This window comes from Malania oleifera, chromosome 6 (genome assembly GCF_029873635.1).
Source record: "Malania oleifera isolate guangnan ecotype guangnan chromosome 6, ASM2987363v1, whole genome shotgun sequence".
Lineage (NCBI taxonomy): Eukaryota > Viridiplantae > Streptophyta > Magnoliopsida > Santalales > Ximeniaceae > Malania > Malania oleifera.
The window spans coordinates 105,143,898-105,164,777 of NC_080422.1; the positions used below are offsets into that span (position 1 = coordinate 105,143,898).

Below are 20,880 nucleotides of genomic sequence, written 5' to 3' on the forward strand. Positions count from 1 at the left end.
ACCCTAATTGGAACTTTACTTATGTCAAAATGACGACGATCACGACTAGGACCCCATGGTGGTATTTGATCGTTGATTTGACTGAAGATCTAACAAGAAATTGAGAAATTAGGGAAAAACTACCTTATCCCAGGAATGGTACCTACGTCGCTCCCACGAAAAATCTGCTCTAGTAGAAATGTCGGTAGCAGAGTTACGAATCCAACGACACCTTCCATTTCTCGATCGGCGCTCGTTAATCTGATAAAATTGAGGAGAGAGAGGAGGAGGATGGAAGCAAGTGAGATAGAGACGAACTGAAAGAAGGAAAGAGGCGCAAACGCTGGCGCAGGAAGATGCAAATTTGAAATTTGCATCCTTCCTTTAGATTGCATTAAATGCAATCCTATCAACCATAATATTATTATATATATCGATTATTTTTTTTCAATATAATAATATTTAATTTAATAACTAATTAATTCAATTAATTAAATTTATTATTATTATTATTTTATTTTCCACACCATTCTTTTTATTTGTTTATTTATTATTTTATCTATTTTTTTCTTATTATTTAAATCATTTTAATTTTTTGGGTCTTTACAATAGCTCCGCAGAAAAATCAAAACTTGTATACGATGAAGTCGTCAGCATGATTTTGATGGAGGAAATAAGAATGCAGTCGAACCATGACTTCACTTCGAGTTCAGCCTTGAACATGGAGAGTCAGGGCAGAGGAAATAGGCATGGACAATCAAACAACCGTGGCAGATCCAGGCTATCTAAATTCAGAAATCCTAGAGGTACTTAGGACACAGGTTCCTAGAGCACAAAAGTTATTGAATGCTGGAACTGTGGAAAAACTGGTCATTACAAGAACCAATGCAGGAATCAAAAGAAAGAATATGAGACGAGGGCAAAGACAGAAGCAAATATTGCTTCCAAAAATGATGAGATGTTGATATGCTCTTTGGAGAGCAAGCAGGAGTCTTGGGTCTTAGACTCTGGAGTCTCATTTCATGCCACATGCTGCAGAGATTGTCTAGAAGAGTACACACAAGGTAATTTTGGTAAGGTGTACCTTGGCAACGTTCAACCTTGCGATGTAACCGCCAAGGGAGTTGTGAAGATCAATATAAACAAGTCAGTATGGAAGCTGAAGGATGTTAGGTATATTCCAGACTAGAGAAAGAATTTGATCTCAGCTGGTCAGTTGGCAGATGAGGGATACACGAAGAAATTCATTGGCGATGAATGGAAAGTTTCAAAGGGTGTACTAACGATTGTGCGAGGTAAGAAAATCGAAACATTTTTTCTAACCTCCAATGCCTTCATGTCTATTTCAGTTGCTGCAAGAAATGACGACAATAACATCTAGCACCAACGACTTGGTCACATGAATGAGAAGAGACTCAGGGTGATGCACTCAAAGGGAAAATTGAGTGGTCTACAGTTAGGGCAGATTGACATGTGTGAGGATTGTATAGTTGGGAAACAGAAGAGGGTTAGTTTCCAGATAAACACCCATGCCCCAAAGAAGAAGTGACTAGAACTAGTCCACTCAGAATGTATCGGGACACAATAGCAGACTATCGAGATTCCTCAGGCAGAGGAACATGTAGAGCAGATTGTTGCACCACCACCTACTACTCCAGCACTAGAGCTTAGAAGATTTTCTCGGCTGCATGTACCAAACATGAGGTATGTGAACCATTTACTTCTTATAGATGGAGGAGAACCTGAATGCTATATTGAAGCATGTTAGGCAGGAGATGCGAGCAAGTGGGAGCTTGCAATGAAAGAGGAGATGAAGTCTCTTAACTCCAACAGAAAGTGGGAACTAGCTGAGTTGCCCAAAGGCCTTCACAACAAGTGAGTGTACAGAATCAAAGAGGAGCATGACGGCTCCAGAAGGTACAAGCCTCGGTTGGTAGTCAAAGACTTCAAGTAGAAGGAAGGGATTGACTACACAGACATTTTTACACCATTTGTAAAGATGACAACCATGAGATTAGTCCGCAGGAATCGAGCAGACAGGAAGATGGTAACCACAGAGAAGTTAAAGTTGTGTTCAACTTCAGTTGGTCTTCATGCCTGAGGACATATTTTGAGCACATCATTTATTCATGATACTCTGGTGAGGAGGCGTCTCTATCTCCAAGTGGGAGATTGTTAGAGCTGGAGCCAGGAGACAGCCAGGAGGAGCTGAGTTGGAAAACGCGGTGAAATTAATCTCACGCGGTGCAATTTATCTCTATTTACCTCATGATTGTAACTTCCCATGTTTTGATTCATTATGTTTAAATTGTAATTAAATAGTGATTGGAAGATCAACCCTATAAATAGTGGGCTAAGGAATGACACAAACAGAGTGAGAAGCTCAGAGACAGCAGAGAGGAAGAAGGGAGGAAAAGAGGGAGGGAGAGAGAGAGAATTGTAATTTTTCCGGCGATAGTGAATATTTGGTGTGTGCTCCGTGGACGTAGGTCGATATTGACCGAACCATGTTAAAATTTTGGTATCACTTTGATCTGGATGCTCACAGGTTCCTAACACAAGAGTGCATATAGAACTTTATTGTACACATTAGCTTATTTTTTAGAAGCATCTTGTTGTACACAAATATTTATTTCATATAATTTGTACCCTCACAGTTTTGGTAGTGAACCGTGTTCCAGGCATTAGGTATCGCCTGAGGAGGAGGTGCTCTATCCTATAAGGAGCGGATTTTAACGATTTGGCTCCGCATGGTTAAGGGAGTTAGGGGCACTCCACCCTATAAGGAAAATTAAAACGACGTAGCTCCACCCGGTTAAGTGAGCTAGATAGTGAATCCTCAGGCGGGTTGGCTTGAGGCGAGGACATAGGCACAGTTTGCCGAACCTCGTAAAACCCGCGTGTCATTCTTTTCCTATACTATTTACATTTCAGTATTTGCATGTTTATATTCACTTGTTTATATTAGTTTATGATTGATTGACAAAATACTGAAATTGTCATACTTGTTTAAATTATTTGAACAATAATTTATTTGCTGAATTTGTGATTGATTAGAAAGATCTTAGGTTGTATAATACTGGCTGTGATCTTAAAATAGGACGCACTTGACCTAGAAATTTTAAAATATCCAATTCACCCCCCTTCTTGAGATTATACCGAAAATCACATAATTCTATGCATGCATACATGTTTATCTTTGTTCTTACTCCTTAAATCAAGAATAATTAATAAATATGACTAAATAATAGAATTAAAAATAATAAAATATAATATAATAAAAATAAATTAGAACTGCTATATTTATTATATCTAAAACTTCATTTTCTAGTTATTTACTAACAATTCTACTATATAATTATATCTAATCTCAATATCTCATTATTTGCCACAATTTTCCTACTACTACAATAGTAGCTCAATTATTAAAAAGGATAAAAAAGGTGGCTCAAGCTCTTGATTATAATAATACCCTTATCTTTTAAGCCGAAAAGAGAGAGAAAGAAGGACCGAATTTTGGTACACGGACAAAATTCATAACACCCCTTACCTTCATTGGATAGCGAAAAAAAAGGTAGGAAGTCAATTGTAGAAAAAAGAGGTGACAAGATTTGAAAAAATAGAAATTTGTTCGACTTATAAATTATACTACTTTGAAAAAAGGGGAATTAAATTAATCTAATTTAATTTTATATATTAAAGTATTACTTTGTACTAAATAGGGCAATGCAGGTAAATATGTTGTTCTTCCTTGTTATAGTATCCTTCCTTGTTTCTTTATAGTGGTACAATTTGAAAAAAAGAGAGTAAAAATAAAAATAATACCTATATACCTTTGAGAAAATTGCATGAGTTAAACTCCAAATTTTGAATTAATAATCAATCAACAAATTTTTCCACCCCTATAATTTGAAAAGAGAATGGTGTTTGGATGGCTGTCATTTGAAGGGTGTCTCTATTATTTAAGTTAGCTCTCAATTACATAAAATAAATGAGTTCTCGAGAGTTCTCAAAGTCAATAAGAACTTTGAACAGAAGATCACCTCACGAAGACTATACAAAAGTTAAAAAAAAAAAACTACCCCTAAATTATAGTAGTGTTGCCCATTTTCTCAATATCCACTTTAGACTTAGTTATAGAGATAATGACTAGTATGCTAGTATTATTTTCTTATTGAGACCTTATCTTTTTGACATCACCATTATTAGATTAAGGGCTACTATGCTAATAGTATTTTACTGCAATTTTATTTTCTCCATATCACTTTTTATTATGAAAAATCCAAACTTTAATGTAGATAACCAAAATTTGTTAATTAAAAGCTTAGTTAAATTGTTTTCTTCTCTTGTTGATTCGAGATAGGTTCGCTAAAAGGTACTCTAATAGTTTTGATATGAGATATCATCCCAAATTTCAACCTATTAAGGGGTGGAGGGATGGAGGGAGTTGAACAGTCTTGGCATATGAGATGCATTATTCTCGTTTAATAAGCCAGACCGCATAAGCTTTTAATAAGTCGTTTCATAAAATTATTTGAATTTCTCATACTTATCCCTCCATTTTTGTAGTTAATTTTTTCAATTCATTTACCTTAGAAACACACTTATTAATTAATTTTGGTTATATTCTTCAATCGAACATCTTTGACACAATCTTAACACCACCAACACCATAACAAGCCCAAAAACTATGTACCCAAGAGAGGGAAAAAAAAAAAGAAGAAGCCCAAGAACTACCTTGATAAAATTTACAAAGTTTGAAGTCGAACTCTTAAATTTGACGTCGTTTAATATTTGTTACATTTGAGTTAAATTTTAAAAATATAAAAATTGAAATTTATGGCATCCAATGCTAAAATACATCAAAAAAGGACCAGCCTAAATGATCATGGACTGAGCCCACTACAGGCCTAAGATATTCAACCCACCTAGACAGGATTAAAATGTACAAACCCACTCACTAAACGGGCCTGGAATTATGGGCATGGAGGCCCACGGCCCACAAGTTCCAACGTCTCTATGATGAACAGAAAAGGAAAGACGACTAGACGAAACCCTAATCTCTATATGGGGAGGAGAGCTTCTTGTTCTTTCACCTCTTTGCAAATTGCGATTGATATTTAAGATTTGATTCAATCGGAGATCTGTCTGTGATCAATCCTTTCATTTTTATTTTGGGTTTAGATCCTTGATTTTCTTTCTCTGGAAATTATTCAATCGGAAGTTGTGTTCTTGAACCGATATCGATATTTTTTGGGGGGAGGGGCGCAGAGAGAGAAGCCCTTATTCTCCTCTCTCTGCAAGAAATTTGATGCTTATTGTATCGATTGAATAAAAGATATCTGTAATATTGTTTGATTTTGTGGTTTTTTTTTTTTTTTGGTTGGGGGGAAGTCGAACAATCGCTGCATGAACAAGTTAAGGGGAGAGGAAGCGAAAAGATCGCTTAGAGAGTAGAAGCGAGCAGAGCAGAGGAAGGCGAAACATGTCTGCCATAGTGTGTGGGAAGAGATCCTTCTTCGAAGACCTGCCGGCACCTCCCGTTTCCAAGAGAATTCGCTGTTCTTCTTCTTCCCCCGTACGGTTCTCTCCTCCCAGGACCTTCTCAGCCTCTTCTCAGTTTCCTCTCCCTTCTTTGTACCTGCCTTCTTCGGCGCCCCTGCTCGAGCATCTGAGAGTTATTTTCCCTGACATGGACAAACAGGTTTGCTTTATTTTGTTTTCTAATTTATTCGTTTTTATTCATTCAGTTTTGATTACTACTTTTGGGTTTATTTTGTTTTCTAATATTATTGGCTTATTCCTTCGCTTTTGATCATTATTCTTGTTTCCTGATCATTTTACATATTTTTTTGGATGATTTGAAATGATATGTGATAACTGATAAGGATCTGTTTGATGCATGTGTAGCAAAATGTTGGTGGGATTGAAAAATTTTTGGACTAATTACCAAGCTTTTTAAGCAAAGCTATGCGCCAGCTTGCCCATTTTAGTTGTTTTGCAGAGAAAAGTGTCAATTGAGATTTTTCAGTGGGGAAAAAAAGAGTCTGTATTTATTTTATTTTTTTTAAAAAAAATTTGGGATCAAAATGGAGCCATTCTCTATGTGGAATCTCACACTTCAAATATTGTTGGACATTTAGATTTTAGATCCATTATGATTTTTTGAATGAATCTTTCTAATAACGTGAATGCATGGGCTGGAAGTCGTTTTCTATGGCTTAGTGGGAATTGAATATTTTTTTAGGATTTTGTAGTGCAAATAAGCATGAACATAGAGCTTCTGAGCAAACTTCCCACTGAACTATTTAATCAGACCATGCTATTAGACAACTTATTTTTAGCTCAGCTTAGCATGCTTACAGACAGGAGTACTAGTTTTACCACCATTCAATTGAACTTCTTGCCTTCTAAGATTAGACGACCACAAGCCCATCTACTCCATCAATTGTTGAGCCTCTGCGTCCTTCCCACTAACCTCCACCACTGGACAGACACGAGTAGCAAATTAGCATCCCTGATCTGCTTTCTCACCTGCTGCTATTTACCCATTTCATCATTCTGAAAAATAGGAAGCTCTCAAAGACTTCAAGTGTTGTAGCTGGCACATGAGAAATATCACCCACTAGATTGGGTGAAGTTTAGTTGATATATATCCTAAACATTTCTTTGATAGTGGAAATAAGTTTGTGGTTTCTCTCTAAGAATAATCTAGACTATTCATTTGGACTAAAACACTGGAGCAAATGAAAAATCAGTTGGAATTCTAAACATTTTTACTAATTGTATCGTCAATAAAGAGGTCTACAATGAAAAAGAAGCATGATGTAAGATATATATGTAATGAAGATAGGAGTTCATGAGTTTTTCAAATCCTTCCGTAGCATTTTCATGATCACGTGATATGCTTATTGTTGGCTTCTTCATCCAGGCATATCTTGTCTCACTTTTTGAAATTCCGTGGAGGTTGGTATGCCCCAGTTATTGGCCTCCCACACCTACAAAAACAAAAGAACTATCAAAGCTATTACTTTATGCCTTATTTATGCTCTTTCCTTATTTATAGATGCTTGTTGAATGAGATATGAAATCTCAAATTATCTATCTCCTTGCCTAAGTAAGTTCCTTTAAGAATTTTTTTGTGCTGTTATTCTTCCTTCTCAAATTTAACATTATTTTTAGTTGAAATCTTAACTTTGTTAGGGGATTTCATTTTTTTTCCTTATTTTTTATAATCAATTTTGCAAGTCTCCTGCTAGAGCTACATGTAAATTGGAAACTTTGTGTTGCTTCTTTCCGTGATGGAACTATTTCTAGAAATGAGTTGTACATTGTTCAGATTTAGGGGATGCTTAATATGCTTGGCTTATACCCTTATGACATGCCCTTGATCCTTTCATCTTTCTATATTTTAGGTTCTTGAGAAAGCACTTGAAGAATGCGGTGATGATTTAGATTCAGCCATCAAATGTCTGAATGAGCTTCAGCTAGGACCTGCTGATAAAAGCATGGGCTCTGTTGCAGGAAACTCTGGTGTAGCACTGGAAGCAAATGTGCAAGTTCAATCACATGGTACACAGATAAAACCTGGAATTGTTTAATTGGACAATATATTGACTTGTTTAGTTGTGTGAAAGATGGATATTTTTCTTGGTATTAGCTTCATTACTGGATTTTTATTTTATAGACTTAAGTGTCTATTTTTTTCTTAATTGTTTTGCCTTGACTAAAACAAAAGTCATTGCTACTTGGTAATTTAAATTTTGTAGAAGTAAGAAAAGTTGGATCAATATAATAGCATACCAACCTCTCAACTTCTTAGCTTCCGCCTGTGTTAGAATGATTACCAACACCTTCCCATTACCTTTAGGACTATCTTGAGAGAGGTTTCCTAGTGATCCTTTTGCATAATCATATAAAATTCTAATTGGTAGGGGAGAAAATTTAAGATTTAAGCACTTTTTGTAACTTTGGGGCACCATATAAAACTTAGTTTTCAGATCTTGCAAAGGTTTTGACAGAGTTTTGTGGGGCCAAGTCAGTCACACTTGCGTTGCTTAATTTTCATTGTTGGTGGAGGAACCAAATCTTGAGGAAAGAGTGTGCTTCCTTCTAGTTGGCGAGCTATCATTTGCATCTCTTTGAAGCTTGCAAACAAGACTTCAATTAGAACTTATAAAGCATTTGTCTCCTGTCAAATTACCACCCTCGATACTTTATGGCTATTTTTTTGAAGGAGCAGAAATGATAGTTTATTGATTGCGATACACTTCTTGTAGGAGCAAAAAATGATACCATCGCCTTAAAAAGGAAAAATGGAACACCCAATGAACAAGGCTCCCATGCCATCAGGTGTCTGGAGAGGGCAAGATGTGTGCAGTCTTACTTCAATGCTGGGAGAGACTGTTTCGATCATGTGAACCTCTCACCTTTGCATTAACATCTTTACTGTTGAGTGAAGGCTCGCCCTTAAAAATGATAATGTTTATTAATAGACGAAAGTTATTGAAAATATTTATCGGATTTATTTGGGTTTGAACCATGATGATTTGTTTTAACTTTTATTTAGTCTGGAGGTTAATTTTTAGCTAAGCTTCAGATTAAGTTGATAAATATTGTGGGTATTCAAGAAGCCTCAGTTGAGCCCATGGATTGAGAAGATAAATGAAGCATCTTCATAATCTGCAAACGAACGGATTGAGTGACCAAATTTTTGCTGCTGCTGTTAATGCTGAGCCTAATTGGATGCACAATGTTTGAAACCTCTGCAGCAATGGGTTCCTCTGAACTGCGATAGAAACTGAACATAGCATGTTTAAATGTGCTTCTGAATAAATTAGCTTATTAGGTTTAGTCTTGGTCATATCCTTCTGCAATCCATTTTATATTTCTTGTTGAATATACTCCTTCATCTGAATTCTGATTTTACCTTCAAGTAACTGCTATAAAGTGTTCCTGTTGACATTTCAGTCTGTTTAACAAGAACACTCTTAATGTTTGGTAGCAGGTACTGTAACAAATAATGAAGAGGATGTCTCTGCCGAGGACCCGTCAGCTCCAAAGAATCTCCCTGTTGATGGTGCAGATTGGGTGGAGCTCTTTGTCAGAGAAATGATGAGTGCCTCAAACATGGATGATGCTAGAGCCCGTGCCTTAAGAGCACTTGAGGTTTTGGAGAAGTCCATCTATGCACGTGCAGGTGCGGAGGCAGCTCAGTGCTTTCACGAGGTTGTTTATTTGTTCCTTTAACATAAGCCACAGTTCCAAATATATTGTTGCTGCCCTTGTTATTTTATGTGTACATGCATTGTGGGGTATTTAATTTGCAAGAGGTGATGCTTGGGGCACAGTTAATAAGATCTAGTTTTTAAAGGGGTTATTGTTATGCTGGTTTTCCTTTGTCATAGGAAAATATGATGGTGAAGGAACAAATGAAAGCTCTGGTTCAGGAAAACACGATCCTTAAGCGAGCTGTTTCTATTCAACATGAACGGCAAAAAGAGTATGATGAGAGGAGCCAGGAGTTGCAGCATTTGAAGCAGCTGGTGTCTCAGTACCAGGATCAGTTGAGAACTCTAGAGGTCAGGCAGTCATAAACCATATCTGCAACTTTATGTTTCAGTGTTTTGATCAGATGCTTTAATTCATTTTACATATTATTTTTTGAGCAAATTGGAAACGTGCGATGCCTCGTTCCCAATCCCACACATTTGTGGATGGAATATTTGTGTGAAGCTTTGTGCAAACCTACGATTAAGAAACTTGGCTTAAGAATTTTCTACTAGGTGCCCAGCCAAAAAGTTCTTGGATTATTTGGTTTGACCCACGGCCATTACAAAACATTGTCACATTAACTGGGTGTTATTTTGCTGATGTTTACCACATGGGTGACATGTGGCACGAAAGCAAGTTATTAAAGGGTTTGGACAATAGAGTGAATCTATGTCCCGCTTGGCAACGACTGGTCCTGTGATATGGGTTTACAATGTGGCATGTTGAGAGTACCACATATGAGAGAGGGAGAGATGATGTGATGTCTGATTCTCAGTTCCTTATAAGTTGTCAGGAATACTTGTGTGGATTGAGTATGCCTATTACAAGCAATCATAATTTGTGTGGCTTGTACATTTCGAGCTTGTTGCGAAGCTTAAAAATTCCTTGGCTAGTGGTTGTGACCTAGGGCATTACAGTTAGATATGCATTTGTCATCAACACATTTAGCAATCATAAATTTGTTTATCTTGCATAATTTAGAACCCACTGCAATCAGTCATGTTGACTCTTAAACCTTGCATCCTATCATTATGAAGTTTCCTTATGCTGGCATCTGATGACCTATGTTTCTGATGCCCCGCCAGGTGAATAATTATGCACTGTCAATGCACCTCAAGCAGGCTCACCAAAGCAGCTCCATACCCGGGCGTTTCCATCCCGATGTCTTCTAATGAGCCTTGGATGCGGCGTCTCCATCCCGGGGTGTTTCCATGCGGATGATGGAGCATGAGCAAGTTTGTAGTTATCTGAAAATGTTTGTATGTAATCTGCTGGTTGTGTCATTTGGTCTTCTGGTTTCTCTTTCATGTTGAGTGAACCGACCATGATTACAGATGCTTCTTGGTTTCTTCTCTTTGCCATATGTTTTTTCTTCGTTGGAAATGTACTTGATAATATTTTGAGGTTTAAATGAGAATCCCTTATCAAATCTCTGCTTTTTTGCTACATTATTTTGTGGAGTTTTTTACCGTTTTAACTTTTTTTTAAAAGAATAGATTAAATAATACCTTATTCTGGGAAGTATTTCCCAGAATGACTTTGACGTAATTTCGCTACTCCAAGTAGCGATATTTAACCAAATCTCGCTACTTGGAGTAGCGATATTTACTTTTGACTGAAGGGCTCGTGCTAACGCGTGGCAAATTTCGCTACTTCAAGTAGCGAGATTTAATTGGGAGAATTAATGCTCTGCCAGCTGCCTTTCGACGCGTGGTAAATCTCTGCCAATCGCCATTTGATGCGTGGTAAATCTCGCTACTCCAAGTAGCGAGATTTTGTTGGGATAATTAATGTTCTGCCAACCGCCTTTTGAATTACCTCCACCCAGCTTTCGACGCGTTGCAAATCTCGCTACTTGGAGTAGCGAGATTTGCTTCAGAATAACCTCGCCCGTTCTTCCTCCTTTTTTGCGCGAACAGAGTACCTGTTGCAAAGTCGAGCAGGTTATCGTTGAAGGAAGACTGCGGAGCAGGTGACCGTTGCGTGCTTCATCAAATCGAAAGTTATATAAGGAGATGGGGTAAGTTATGTTTTCCATGTTCAGTGCATAGATTTTTAAATTATTTTTATTTCATCCAAAGCTTTGATAATCCGAGAGAGTTTGTGATTTGTGTTAAAAGATTCGTGAACAAACATTACTCTTAAGGTTTGTATTTCATTGTTTTGGTATTTAAATTTAATTTTTTGCTGATAATATTTTATTTGTATTTCATTGTTTGGGTATTTAAATTTAATTTTTTGCTGATAATATTTTATTTTTTCCATTCAAACTGTTGTTCAATATTTATTTATTTTTTTTGAATTGTTGTTTCATTGTAAAATGTATTATCTTTCCTGCCCTAGAATTTGTTGAAGTTTCCTCCACTCACTAAATTTGTTGAATTTCCTTATACTCTTTTGAATATAATTGTGCAATTATAATTAGATCATATGGTTTACTTTCAAAATGGGAAATTTTGTTATTCAATCCTTGAATTTTCTTCTACTGTTTTTAATATAATTGGGCACATCCACTAAAGTTTTTCAATAACATGTAAATTGTATGGTTTTAATTGATGCTTTGAGTTAATGTGAGTGCATATTGTAATTATAAATTGTATTGTCATTTATCGTATTAAGTGCATATACTTTTCTATGAGTTAACGAAATTTAAAATTTAAATTTTTACTTATTTTATTTCCTACACAAACTTTAATAATTTTAGCTCATTTAAGAATGTAATGCCTATGATATATTTCATAGATAACGCATAGAGTATATATATACAAATGCCTTTGATGTTTCTTATATTTAATTTCAAGCTTTAATTTTCCTTGAATTTTAGTTTCAATTCCTAATGAATCAAACTCATACCACATAATAAAGTTCAAGTTGAACCGCATGTTTGTAACATTTGGAATAGATTAGAATAGAACTTTATAATTATAATATAAGGAGTATCATTTGTGAATTTTTATTGTCAAATAAGAGGTCCTAGTGACGGGATTAAGTCCCCTCTCCCTCTCTTATCATTACTAGAATACAATAATTAATGGGATAAAAGATATTCATTTTTTTTAAGTTTGCTTAAAAGACAAATATCTTTGCTAAAATTTCAAAAATGTCACGAACGTCTCCTAAAGTATCAAAAATGTTAAAAACCTCATTTGATGTTTGTCAAAAGAAAATGAAATTTATCTTAAAAAAAAAAACTTGTCTTTTTGCAAATTGTAAAGTGAGATTTGTGCATTTTTAACAAATCTCAAGAGAGATCATTGAAATTCTTGAAACGTCACGTTCTAAAAATTCTTAAAACTCCTGGTATAATATTTAAAATTCTTGAAACCTTAGGATATGTGATTGTCTTTTTATCAAATTTTTGGGAAGATTAGTGTCTTTGTCTAAGTTAATATGCTTTATCAAAATTACCTAATAATTTAGTTCACCAATCACACTAAAAAACTGAAACTTACAAAAATTATATTTAAAATAAAAATAAATAAATAAAAATATCCAAAGGAAGTAAGAGCAGATAAGGTGGGGAATTCATCATGAGATAATCCCCATATGTATAAGATCCTAGGGTGGGGGGTGTCTGAGGAGGCCACAGTCGACAGAGCACCATTAAAGATCCAAGGTACGAGGGTGAAGCCGGCCTCAACTAGTCATCGTCGATGACGCTGACTGGGAACACTGTAGAGATGATAGCTAAAAGGTCACATTATTAGAGGAGAGTAGTAATGAGTTTTTTCCTCCCCAAATTTATGTATTTTTCACCAATATATCGATATAAATGTAGTGTTCACATTTTAAAGCACTTACCATAAGACAATCCCATTCCCATTTCATGAATCGGGATGTTATGCGTCCTAAGTAACATTTTTCCAAAAGATCCCTTCAACTCCTTTGAGTATGACTGTTTAGATTAGCAATGAATCCTCAAAAGGCTACTTAACAAAATTGAACTTCAAATTAAGTGGCAACCCAACCCATAATGAGGTAGAGTACAAAGTACCATTTTGGAAAAATTACTCTTAAGAGCACCATTTCATAGTTCTTTGGATTCTAGGTTGAATTACAATTTTGGGAAAATCCGAAGTATATGTCATATGGGGAAAATCAATACATATTCATGTTGTTTATTTATAGACGCTGAATTCATCTATTTATTTTCTTGGTCGGAAAGTTAGGTCCAAACTCTAAGTTCATTCATTCATTAGAATTTGTATACATCTATTTGGTTTATAGTTATTAGTTATTTCGTCTCATTTACACATCACTTATACATATAATTTTGTCTTGCATAGGTTTGTTTTATTTCCCGATCACCGATCTAAATGGCAGGAAGCTCAAGCAGTGATCCAATCACGATATTTTTATATATAGGGGAGAACATTATAACCGCATTAGATGGTGCTAGGTATAGTAGTCGGCCAGTTCGACTTATTCGAATTGGCCGTAGGTGTAAATTAAGTAAATTATATACGAAGATATATAAATATTTGCATATTGATCCAAATCAATATGCATTGTGGGTGACCGCAAGATACCCTACGTGAGAGTTAAAAAATACAGCGTTCTACGAGGTTGTTCCGATATCAGATGATTATGGGTTGCGCATTGTATTGGACGCACACTGTGTCGGTGAGACATATTTAACGATGCAATTGTATATCGAGACTATTCCTCAAGTGGGTGTACTTGCAGTTAGGTAACCAGATGAGCCCGTGGAGCAATTGGGTGAAGTCGGTGAAGACACCGAACAAACACATCAGGTCGATGTTGGTGGGGAGGTTCGTGCTATGTCCACGGTCGATTTTAACGAATATCCGGGATCGTCATTCCAGCCGTCGGAGTACGAAGCACCTGTTCCTCACACGTTTCCGCAAGGAGGTTGCGAAGACGTCCCGAGTGCGGTACCAGCATCGTTGTTTGCCATTGCGAACGACGCATTGGACGAGGGCATGAACATTACGAATGATGTTCATATTGAAGACGAACACATGCACGAGCAGGAAATGGGTGAAGGGTTAAATGATGTCCTCGATGATGTGAACTTACCTCACCATGACACGGACGACGCAACGTTTGATGCGCAATTCATCGGCGAGCTTCCGATGTACGGTCATATTGACCTAGCTGCTGCAGATTTAACTGCGGTCGATGAGCTTCCCATACGCGTCACTCGTTGGGAAGAATCCTCTGAGTTGAGTAAGGGGATGCTCTTCGGTTCGAAGGATCAGCTGATCGCCGCAGTGCAAATATATCACGCTCGCACCCACCATGACTTCCATGTGGTGCGATCTACTCCTGAGTTGTGGGTTGCTAGGTGTAAGGACCACGATTGCGCGTGGAGATTGCGTGCCATGTATCGGATGATACACCGTTTTTTCGAAATCACCAAATATAGTGGTCTGCATATGTGTCTGAATGAACTTATATCGTAGGACCATAACCAAATCACGTCGTCCCTCATTGCTTTGAAGATAGTGAATATGATCAGGGGAGATGCGTCGACGTCGATCGCCACATTGAAGGAGTTCATTGATCATCGATTCGGGTATTCAATATCTTATAAGAAGGTTTGGTTGGGCAAACAGAAGGCAATAGCCCAAGTCTTCGGTGATCGGGAGAAATCGTATGAAACATTACTGAAGTGGATGGAAGCGATGCGCGCGTACAATCCTGGGACTACAGTCAGGTGGAGGTCAACTCCGGTTCCAGGTAGCACTAACAGCGCAACCTTCGTATCTGTATTTTGGTCATTTGCAGCATCTATTCAGGGTTTTCGTCACTGCCCTCCCGTTATATGTGTGGACGGGACACACTTGTACGGTAAGTACAAAGGCAAACTCCTTATTGCAACGTGCCCCGATGCAAATAGGCAAATATTTCCCCTTGCATTCGCTATTGTGTAAGAGGAAAGCCTCGACACATGGAATTGGTTTCTGTGTTATCTGCGTTTGATTACCGACAGGGACGACATTTGCCTCATATCAGATCGACATCCAGGGATTATCGTTGCGGTGCAGCACAATCCTGATTGGCAACCACCATGTGCGCACCACCGATTTTGCCTTCGACATGTCGTCAGCAACTTTAATACGAAAATGCGGAGTGTCAATATGAAGCGAATGGCTGAGCGAGCCGGAAGGGAGCATCAGGTGAGAAAATTTGACACCTGGATGGAGAGGATATTCGACGAGGGTGGAGAGCCAGCCAAGTCGTTCTTCGATCAGATCCCTCCTCATATGTGGACTCAGTGCCACGACGGTGGAAAGAGGTATGGAAACATGACCACCAACCTGGTCGAATGTTTCAACGTTGTCCTAAAAAGCGCACATAGCCTTCCCATAACGGCTCTCGTGCAACTAACATTTTATTGCGTTGCACATTACTTTAATAGCTGACGGGAGTCTGCTCGTAACGCAATATCTGGAGGAAATACGTTAACTCCGCATATATTGCTAGCGATGGAAAGAAGGAAGCTGAAGGCGACCGGACAACGAGTCATGACGTTCAACCGGTCTAGGGGTACTTTTAGCATCACAACCGCGCAGCGGGGACCCCATAAAGGAAACAATGTCCAAACTTTAAGCATCCAGAGGCGCGAATGCTCCTGCGAGAAGTGGCAATCTTTACACTATCCCTGCTCGCACCTTCTTGCAGCCTGTGCTGAGACACGGCTAAATGCGAGCCAGTTTGTTGAGCCATATTGGAGCACTGCCGAGCAATATGCAACATATGCTGCAGAATTTTATCCAATCATGCATGAGGCATATTGGCCAACTTGCTCGTTGTCAAACTTGCAGGCAAATCCTACATACGCTTGACATAAAGGTCGGCCTAGGAGCTTACGTATACATAACGAGATGGATGCTCGGGAAGGTCGGAAACATATCGTGTAACGTCCCTCAATTTCTTAACATAAAATATCATATACTAAATACAATGGTCAACCCGAACCCGTGGGTAGCGGGGACACCTGTCATACACAGCGGAAAACCTAGCAGCAGTACACATAAAATCTCAAACATCCAGTCATAAAATATAATACCAGAGTATTCTATACATCCTCACATACATCAAAATATCTCTAGGGTCAAACACAAAATAATTCTAACCCTAGTACAAAATCTTACCCTTCTCACGGGGTAATCTCACTAATCTCAACGGCGGCCTTGACCCGCCGGTCTCTCAGGGACTCCTGAAAAATGTAATAATATTGAGGGTGAGACACTTCTCAGTAAGGGAAAATAAACTAAATACAGCTGTGTGGCAACATGAATATTTAATGCATTTATACGTATATAGTACATTTCATAATTCCATAAATATCATCATATCGTACTGGGTAAACATATATTTTCACATCTGTTAATAATTCATATCATACATAAAATCATTTGTTATAACTGTAGTACTAAAAATAAACACAGGATGAATAGCTAGCTAGTGTCATGTATTACCCCCCATGACGGGTTGTGCAGCCCGAAGGCGGGACCCGATAATGGCTGGCCGACCACTGCCGAATCAAATATGTCTGTAAGTACGATGAGCCCGCCACACCCTGGTCCGGACTGCCAGGTGGACGTCCACACTCTACTGAAAGCCACATCGACTATCCATCTCCCATCCCCTCGTGGGACGGTAGCACTAATAAGGCCTCGTGCCAAAATGAACCCATAGCTACGGTACCGAGCTCCTGGTCTGAACTAAACTAACATCCTGGTTATGAAAACATATAATACATGATCATACGTAACATCATTACGGCCTCATGCCGAAAACATAGATACGGCCTCGTGCCGAAAATATAAATACGTGGCCTCGCGCCAATAACATAAATACGGCCTCGTGCCGATAACATAAATACGGCCTCGTGCCGATAACATAAATATATGGCCTCGCGCCAAAAACATAAATACGGCCTCGTGCCGATAACATAAATATATAGCCTCGCGCCAAAATTGTTTCAGGTATATATATACTGAAAATACCTCATTTATCACACAATCGTCAAAACCATCACAACATAACTCATATTTTCATAAATGCCTGAAATCATGCTTGGTTCGTAAAATCTTTCACATCATAATACATTTCACATAAAATAATATTCATGCCACACATATGCTGTTAAAAGTCATACTTCATATTCTAAAAACGTGAATTATTTACATCTCATACATACATATACATTTTAATCATCATAGCAGTATTTTCCCAATCGTACATTTCATGCGTAATACACAATATAACATATGCTTTTCTGAAAATAAATTTACTCATAATCAATAATAATTTGTATGAAAAATTACTGCTTTAGTTTATTCCCTTACCTGACTATTGAGAAATTCCTTAGGACCCAAAATTTCACGCCCTTAGCGCTCGAAATTTAATTCCTGCAATTTACATTTTTCCCCAGATTAATTAATCTATTTCTCCAAAATAATACTCATCTAGCCTTCCTTAGGCTCCATATACCTCAAATTAATATTTAAACTATTATTTAATATCCCTACTTAATTTTTCCAAATTTTGCCTGTGGTTCCCAAAATTACACCCGCGGCGCTCACCCGAGCCCTAAATTTCAGAAATCCTATTTCAGTCGCAGATGCTTAATATTTTAGCATTTCTAAATTAATGCTAATTAATTAAAAATAAGCCCCTTAATAATCGCCGCACCCCAAATTTGGAGTTTTGGCCCGACACTCCCACGAGAATTCCGTCCCACTAGACTTGTAGAGAATCATCCATAGATTCTCGTGGTGGTGTCTGTTCGTCAATTGGGCTTATATTTTGCAAGAAATTAAAGAAAAAGGGGGAAATGACTTACCCCAGGGAATACGCTTACGCCGCTCCTACCATCGATCCGCTCCAGTAGAAATGACGGCAGTAGCGAATGGAGTCCAGTGGTATCTTCGGATTTTCGATCGGGCGAAAATCCGTTGCGAAATCGAGGAGAGAGGGAGAGAGAACGTGAGGAGAGAGAGAGAGCTCAGAGAGTTACAGAGAAAGAAAAGAAAAGAAAAGAAAAGAAAAGAATGGAGAAGAAGAAAGCTGGGGGCGTGAATCAAATTGAGAAGTCACCTGAAGCTTCTTTGAAGCTTCAGGTGATTATATATATATAATAATAATAATAATAATAATAATAATAATATATTTAATTAATATTAATAATAATATATTTTATTAATAAAATAAAAATAAATTTTAATTAATTATTTTTTTCTTTTTCTTTTAAAATCTGATTAATTAATTAACTAATTAATAATTTTTTTTAATTAATTAATTTTTTTTTTATTTTTTTTAATTTTAATTTTTTTTTTTTGAAATCAATCCACTAATATTTTATATTTCTTTTTTTTTTTTTGGGTTTTTTACATTCTCCCCTCCTTATAAAAATTTCGTCCTCGAAATTTGCCATTTCCCTATTTCCCTTCTTTAGTGAAAGCACTTCTAATTTTTATTGATTACTCTCACTTATGGCGGAGGAATACCGTGGTTACAACGAGGGCTCTAAGAGATTACAACTATTCAAAATTCTCCCAAAACCATTCACGTTTCAAAACTAAAAACTCTATCTATCTCACGTTACACTACACAAATAAAAACTACAACACTATTCCATTCACTTGACTGACTCAGCTCTAAACTCCACTGAATAAGTGCGGATATCTCTGGCGCATTTGATCCTCTAGTTCCCAAGAAGCTTCCTCAATGGCATGGTTGCGCCACAGAACTTTTACCAGTGGAATCTTCTTCGTTCGTAACTCCTGTTCCTTCCAGTCAAGAATCTGCACTGGCACTTCCTCATAAGCTAAAGTATCACCCAACTCCAGTGCTTCATATCTAATCACATGGGAGGGGTCTGGGACGTATTTCATCAGCATAGAAACGTGGAATACGTCATGGATCCTAGATAGGACCGGTGGTAATGCCAAACGATAGGCAACTGGACCCACTCTCTCAAGAATCTCGAATGGTCCAATATACCTAGGGCTCAGCTTACCCTTCCTCCCGAACCTCATAACACCCTTCAGCGGTGCCACCTTCAGGAACACGTGATCTCCTATGTCAAACTCCAATTCTCGCCGACGAGTATCAGCATAACTTTTCTGCCGGCTCTGCGCTGTCCTGATTCTGTCTCTGATGAGTCTGACTTTATCCTGAGTCTGCTGTATCAGCACTGGCCCCAATACCTGTCTCTCACCAACCTCATCCCAGTACAATGGGGATCAACACCTCCTGCCATACAGTGCCTCATATGGTGCCATCCCAATGCTGGCCTGGTAGCTGTTGTTATACGCAAACTCAACTAATGGCAAATACTGCATCCAACGACCTCCAAAATCCAGCACACATGCTCGCAGCATATCCTCCAAAATCTGTATCGTCCTCTCTGTCTGTCCATCTGTCTGAGGATGAAAAGCTGTGCTGAACGACAACTGAGAACCCATGGCCCCTTGTAGACTCTTCCAAAAACGAGATGTAAACCATGGGTCTCTATCTGAAACTATGGACACTGGGACGCCGTGGAGTCTAACTATCTCTTGGATGTATAACTCAGCCAATCTGTCCATGGAGTAGCTAACTCTAATCGGCAAAAAGTGGGCAGTCTTCGTCAATCGATCCACCACTACCCAAATAGCGTCCTGTCCATGCAATGCTGGCGGTAATCCTGAGACGAAATCCATCGCTATATGCTCCCACTTCCACTCAGGAATGTGGAGTGGCTGTAACGATCCCGCTGGTCTCTGATGCTCAGCCTTCACTTGCTGGCATGTCAAACACTGACCCACAAACTGAGCTATCTCCCTCTTCATGTTGCTCCACCAGAAGGAATCTCGGAGATCCCTGTACATTTTAGTGCTACCCGGATGTACAGTATATAGGGATCGATGTGCTTCCTCCAGAATGACTTTCTTGATCTCGGATCGGCAGGAACACATAACCTGGTATGGAACCTCAGAGCTCCATCATCTGAAATGCTGAACTCTGGTTCCTGACCATCCTGTACCTTTCGCATAAGCTCTACTAGTTCTGCATCATTCCTCTGAGCTGCTTTAATCCTCTCCTGTAGAGTCGGCTGCAAAACCAAGTCAGCAATGAACACCTGGTGATCGCCCTCTACCAGCTCCACACCAAGCCTCTCCAAATCCATCTGAATCGGATGCTGAATCTCCCTTGCAGATACAGATGATTCCACTGATTTCCGACTCAAAGCATTAGCAACCACATTAGCCTTTCCCGGGTGGTAGCTAATAGTGCAGTCGTAATCTTTTATTAGTTCCAACCATCTCCTCTGCCTCATATTCAATTCCTTCTGCGTGAAGAAATACTTTAAACTCTTATGGTCAGTAAATATCTCACACCTACCCCCATATAGATAATGCCTCCAAATCTTCAGCGCGTAAACAACCGCCGCCAACTCCAGATCGTGGGTAGGGTAGTTCTTCTCATATTCTTTCAACTGTCGTGAGGCATAGGCTATCACTCTCCCCCGCTGCATCAACACGCATCCGAGCCCTTTATGGGACGCATCACTGTAAATTACGAACCCCTCTTCTCCTGAAGGAATTGTCAACACAGGCGCAGTGATGAGTCGCTGCTTCAACTCCTGGAAGCTCTGCTCACATTCATCAG

At 38.3% G+C, this 20,880-nt stretch overlaps 1 protein-coding gene across 2 annotated transcripts; it reads left to right on the forward strand.

Annotated features, from left to right (window-relative positions):
• The first annotated feature begins 4,945 nt into the window (after nt 1–4,945).
• Nucleotides 4,946–10,681, forward strand: LOC131156991 (uncharacterized). Of its 2 annotated transcripts, none has more exons than XM_058110793.1 (5): nt 4,946–5,683; nt 7,395–7,551; nt 8,987–9,207; nt 9,387–9,560; nt 10,338–10,681. In XM_058110793.1, the coding sequence occupies exons 1-5, from the start codon at nt 5,465–5,467 to the stop codon at nt 10,422–10,424; spliced, it is 858 nt and encodes a 285-aa protein (XP_057966776.1). In that variant the 5' UTR covers nt 4,946–5,464; the 3' UTR covers nt 10,425–10,681. The 2 variants fall into 2 exon arrangements, with proteins under 2 accessions (XP_057966776.1, XP_057966775.1); XM_058110792.1 differs by having other exon boundaries at nt 4,950–5,683; nt 8,984–9,207.
• Nucleotides 10,682–20,880: the final 10,199 nt, after the last annotated feature.

Bases quoted from the DNA above. Each gene is read 5' to 3' on its own strand.
- LOC131156991 (XM_058110792.1), top strand. From the start codon at position 5,465: ATGTCTGCCATAGTGTGTGGGAAGAGATCCTTCTTCGAAGACCTGCCG. The intron at 5,684-7,394 runs GTTTGCTTTATT...TCTATATTTTAG, and splicing joins TCCCTGACATGGACAAACAG to GTTCTTGAGAAAGCACTTGA. The intron at 7,552-8,983 runs GTACACAGATAA...AATGTTTGGTAG, and splicing joins TGTGCAAGTTCAATCACATG to CAGGTACTGTAACAAATAAT.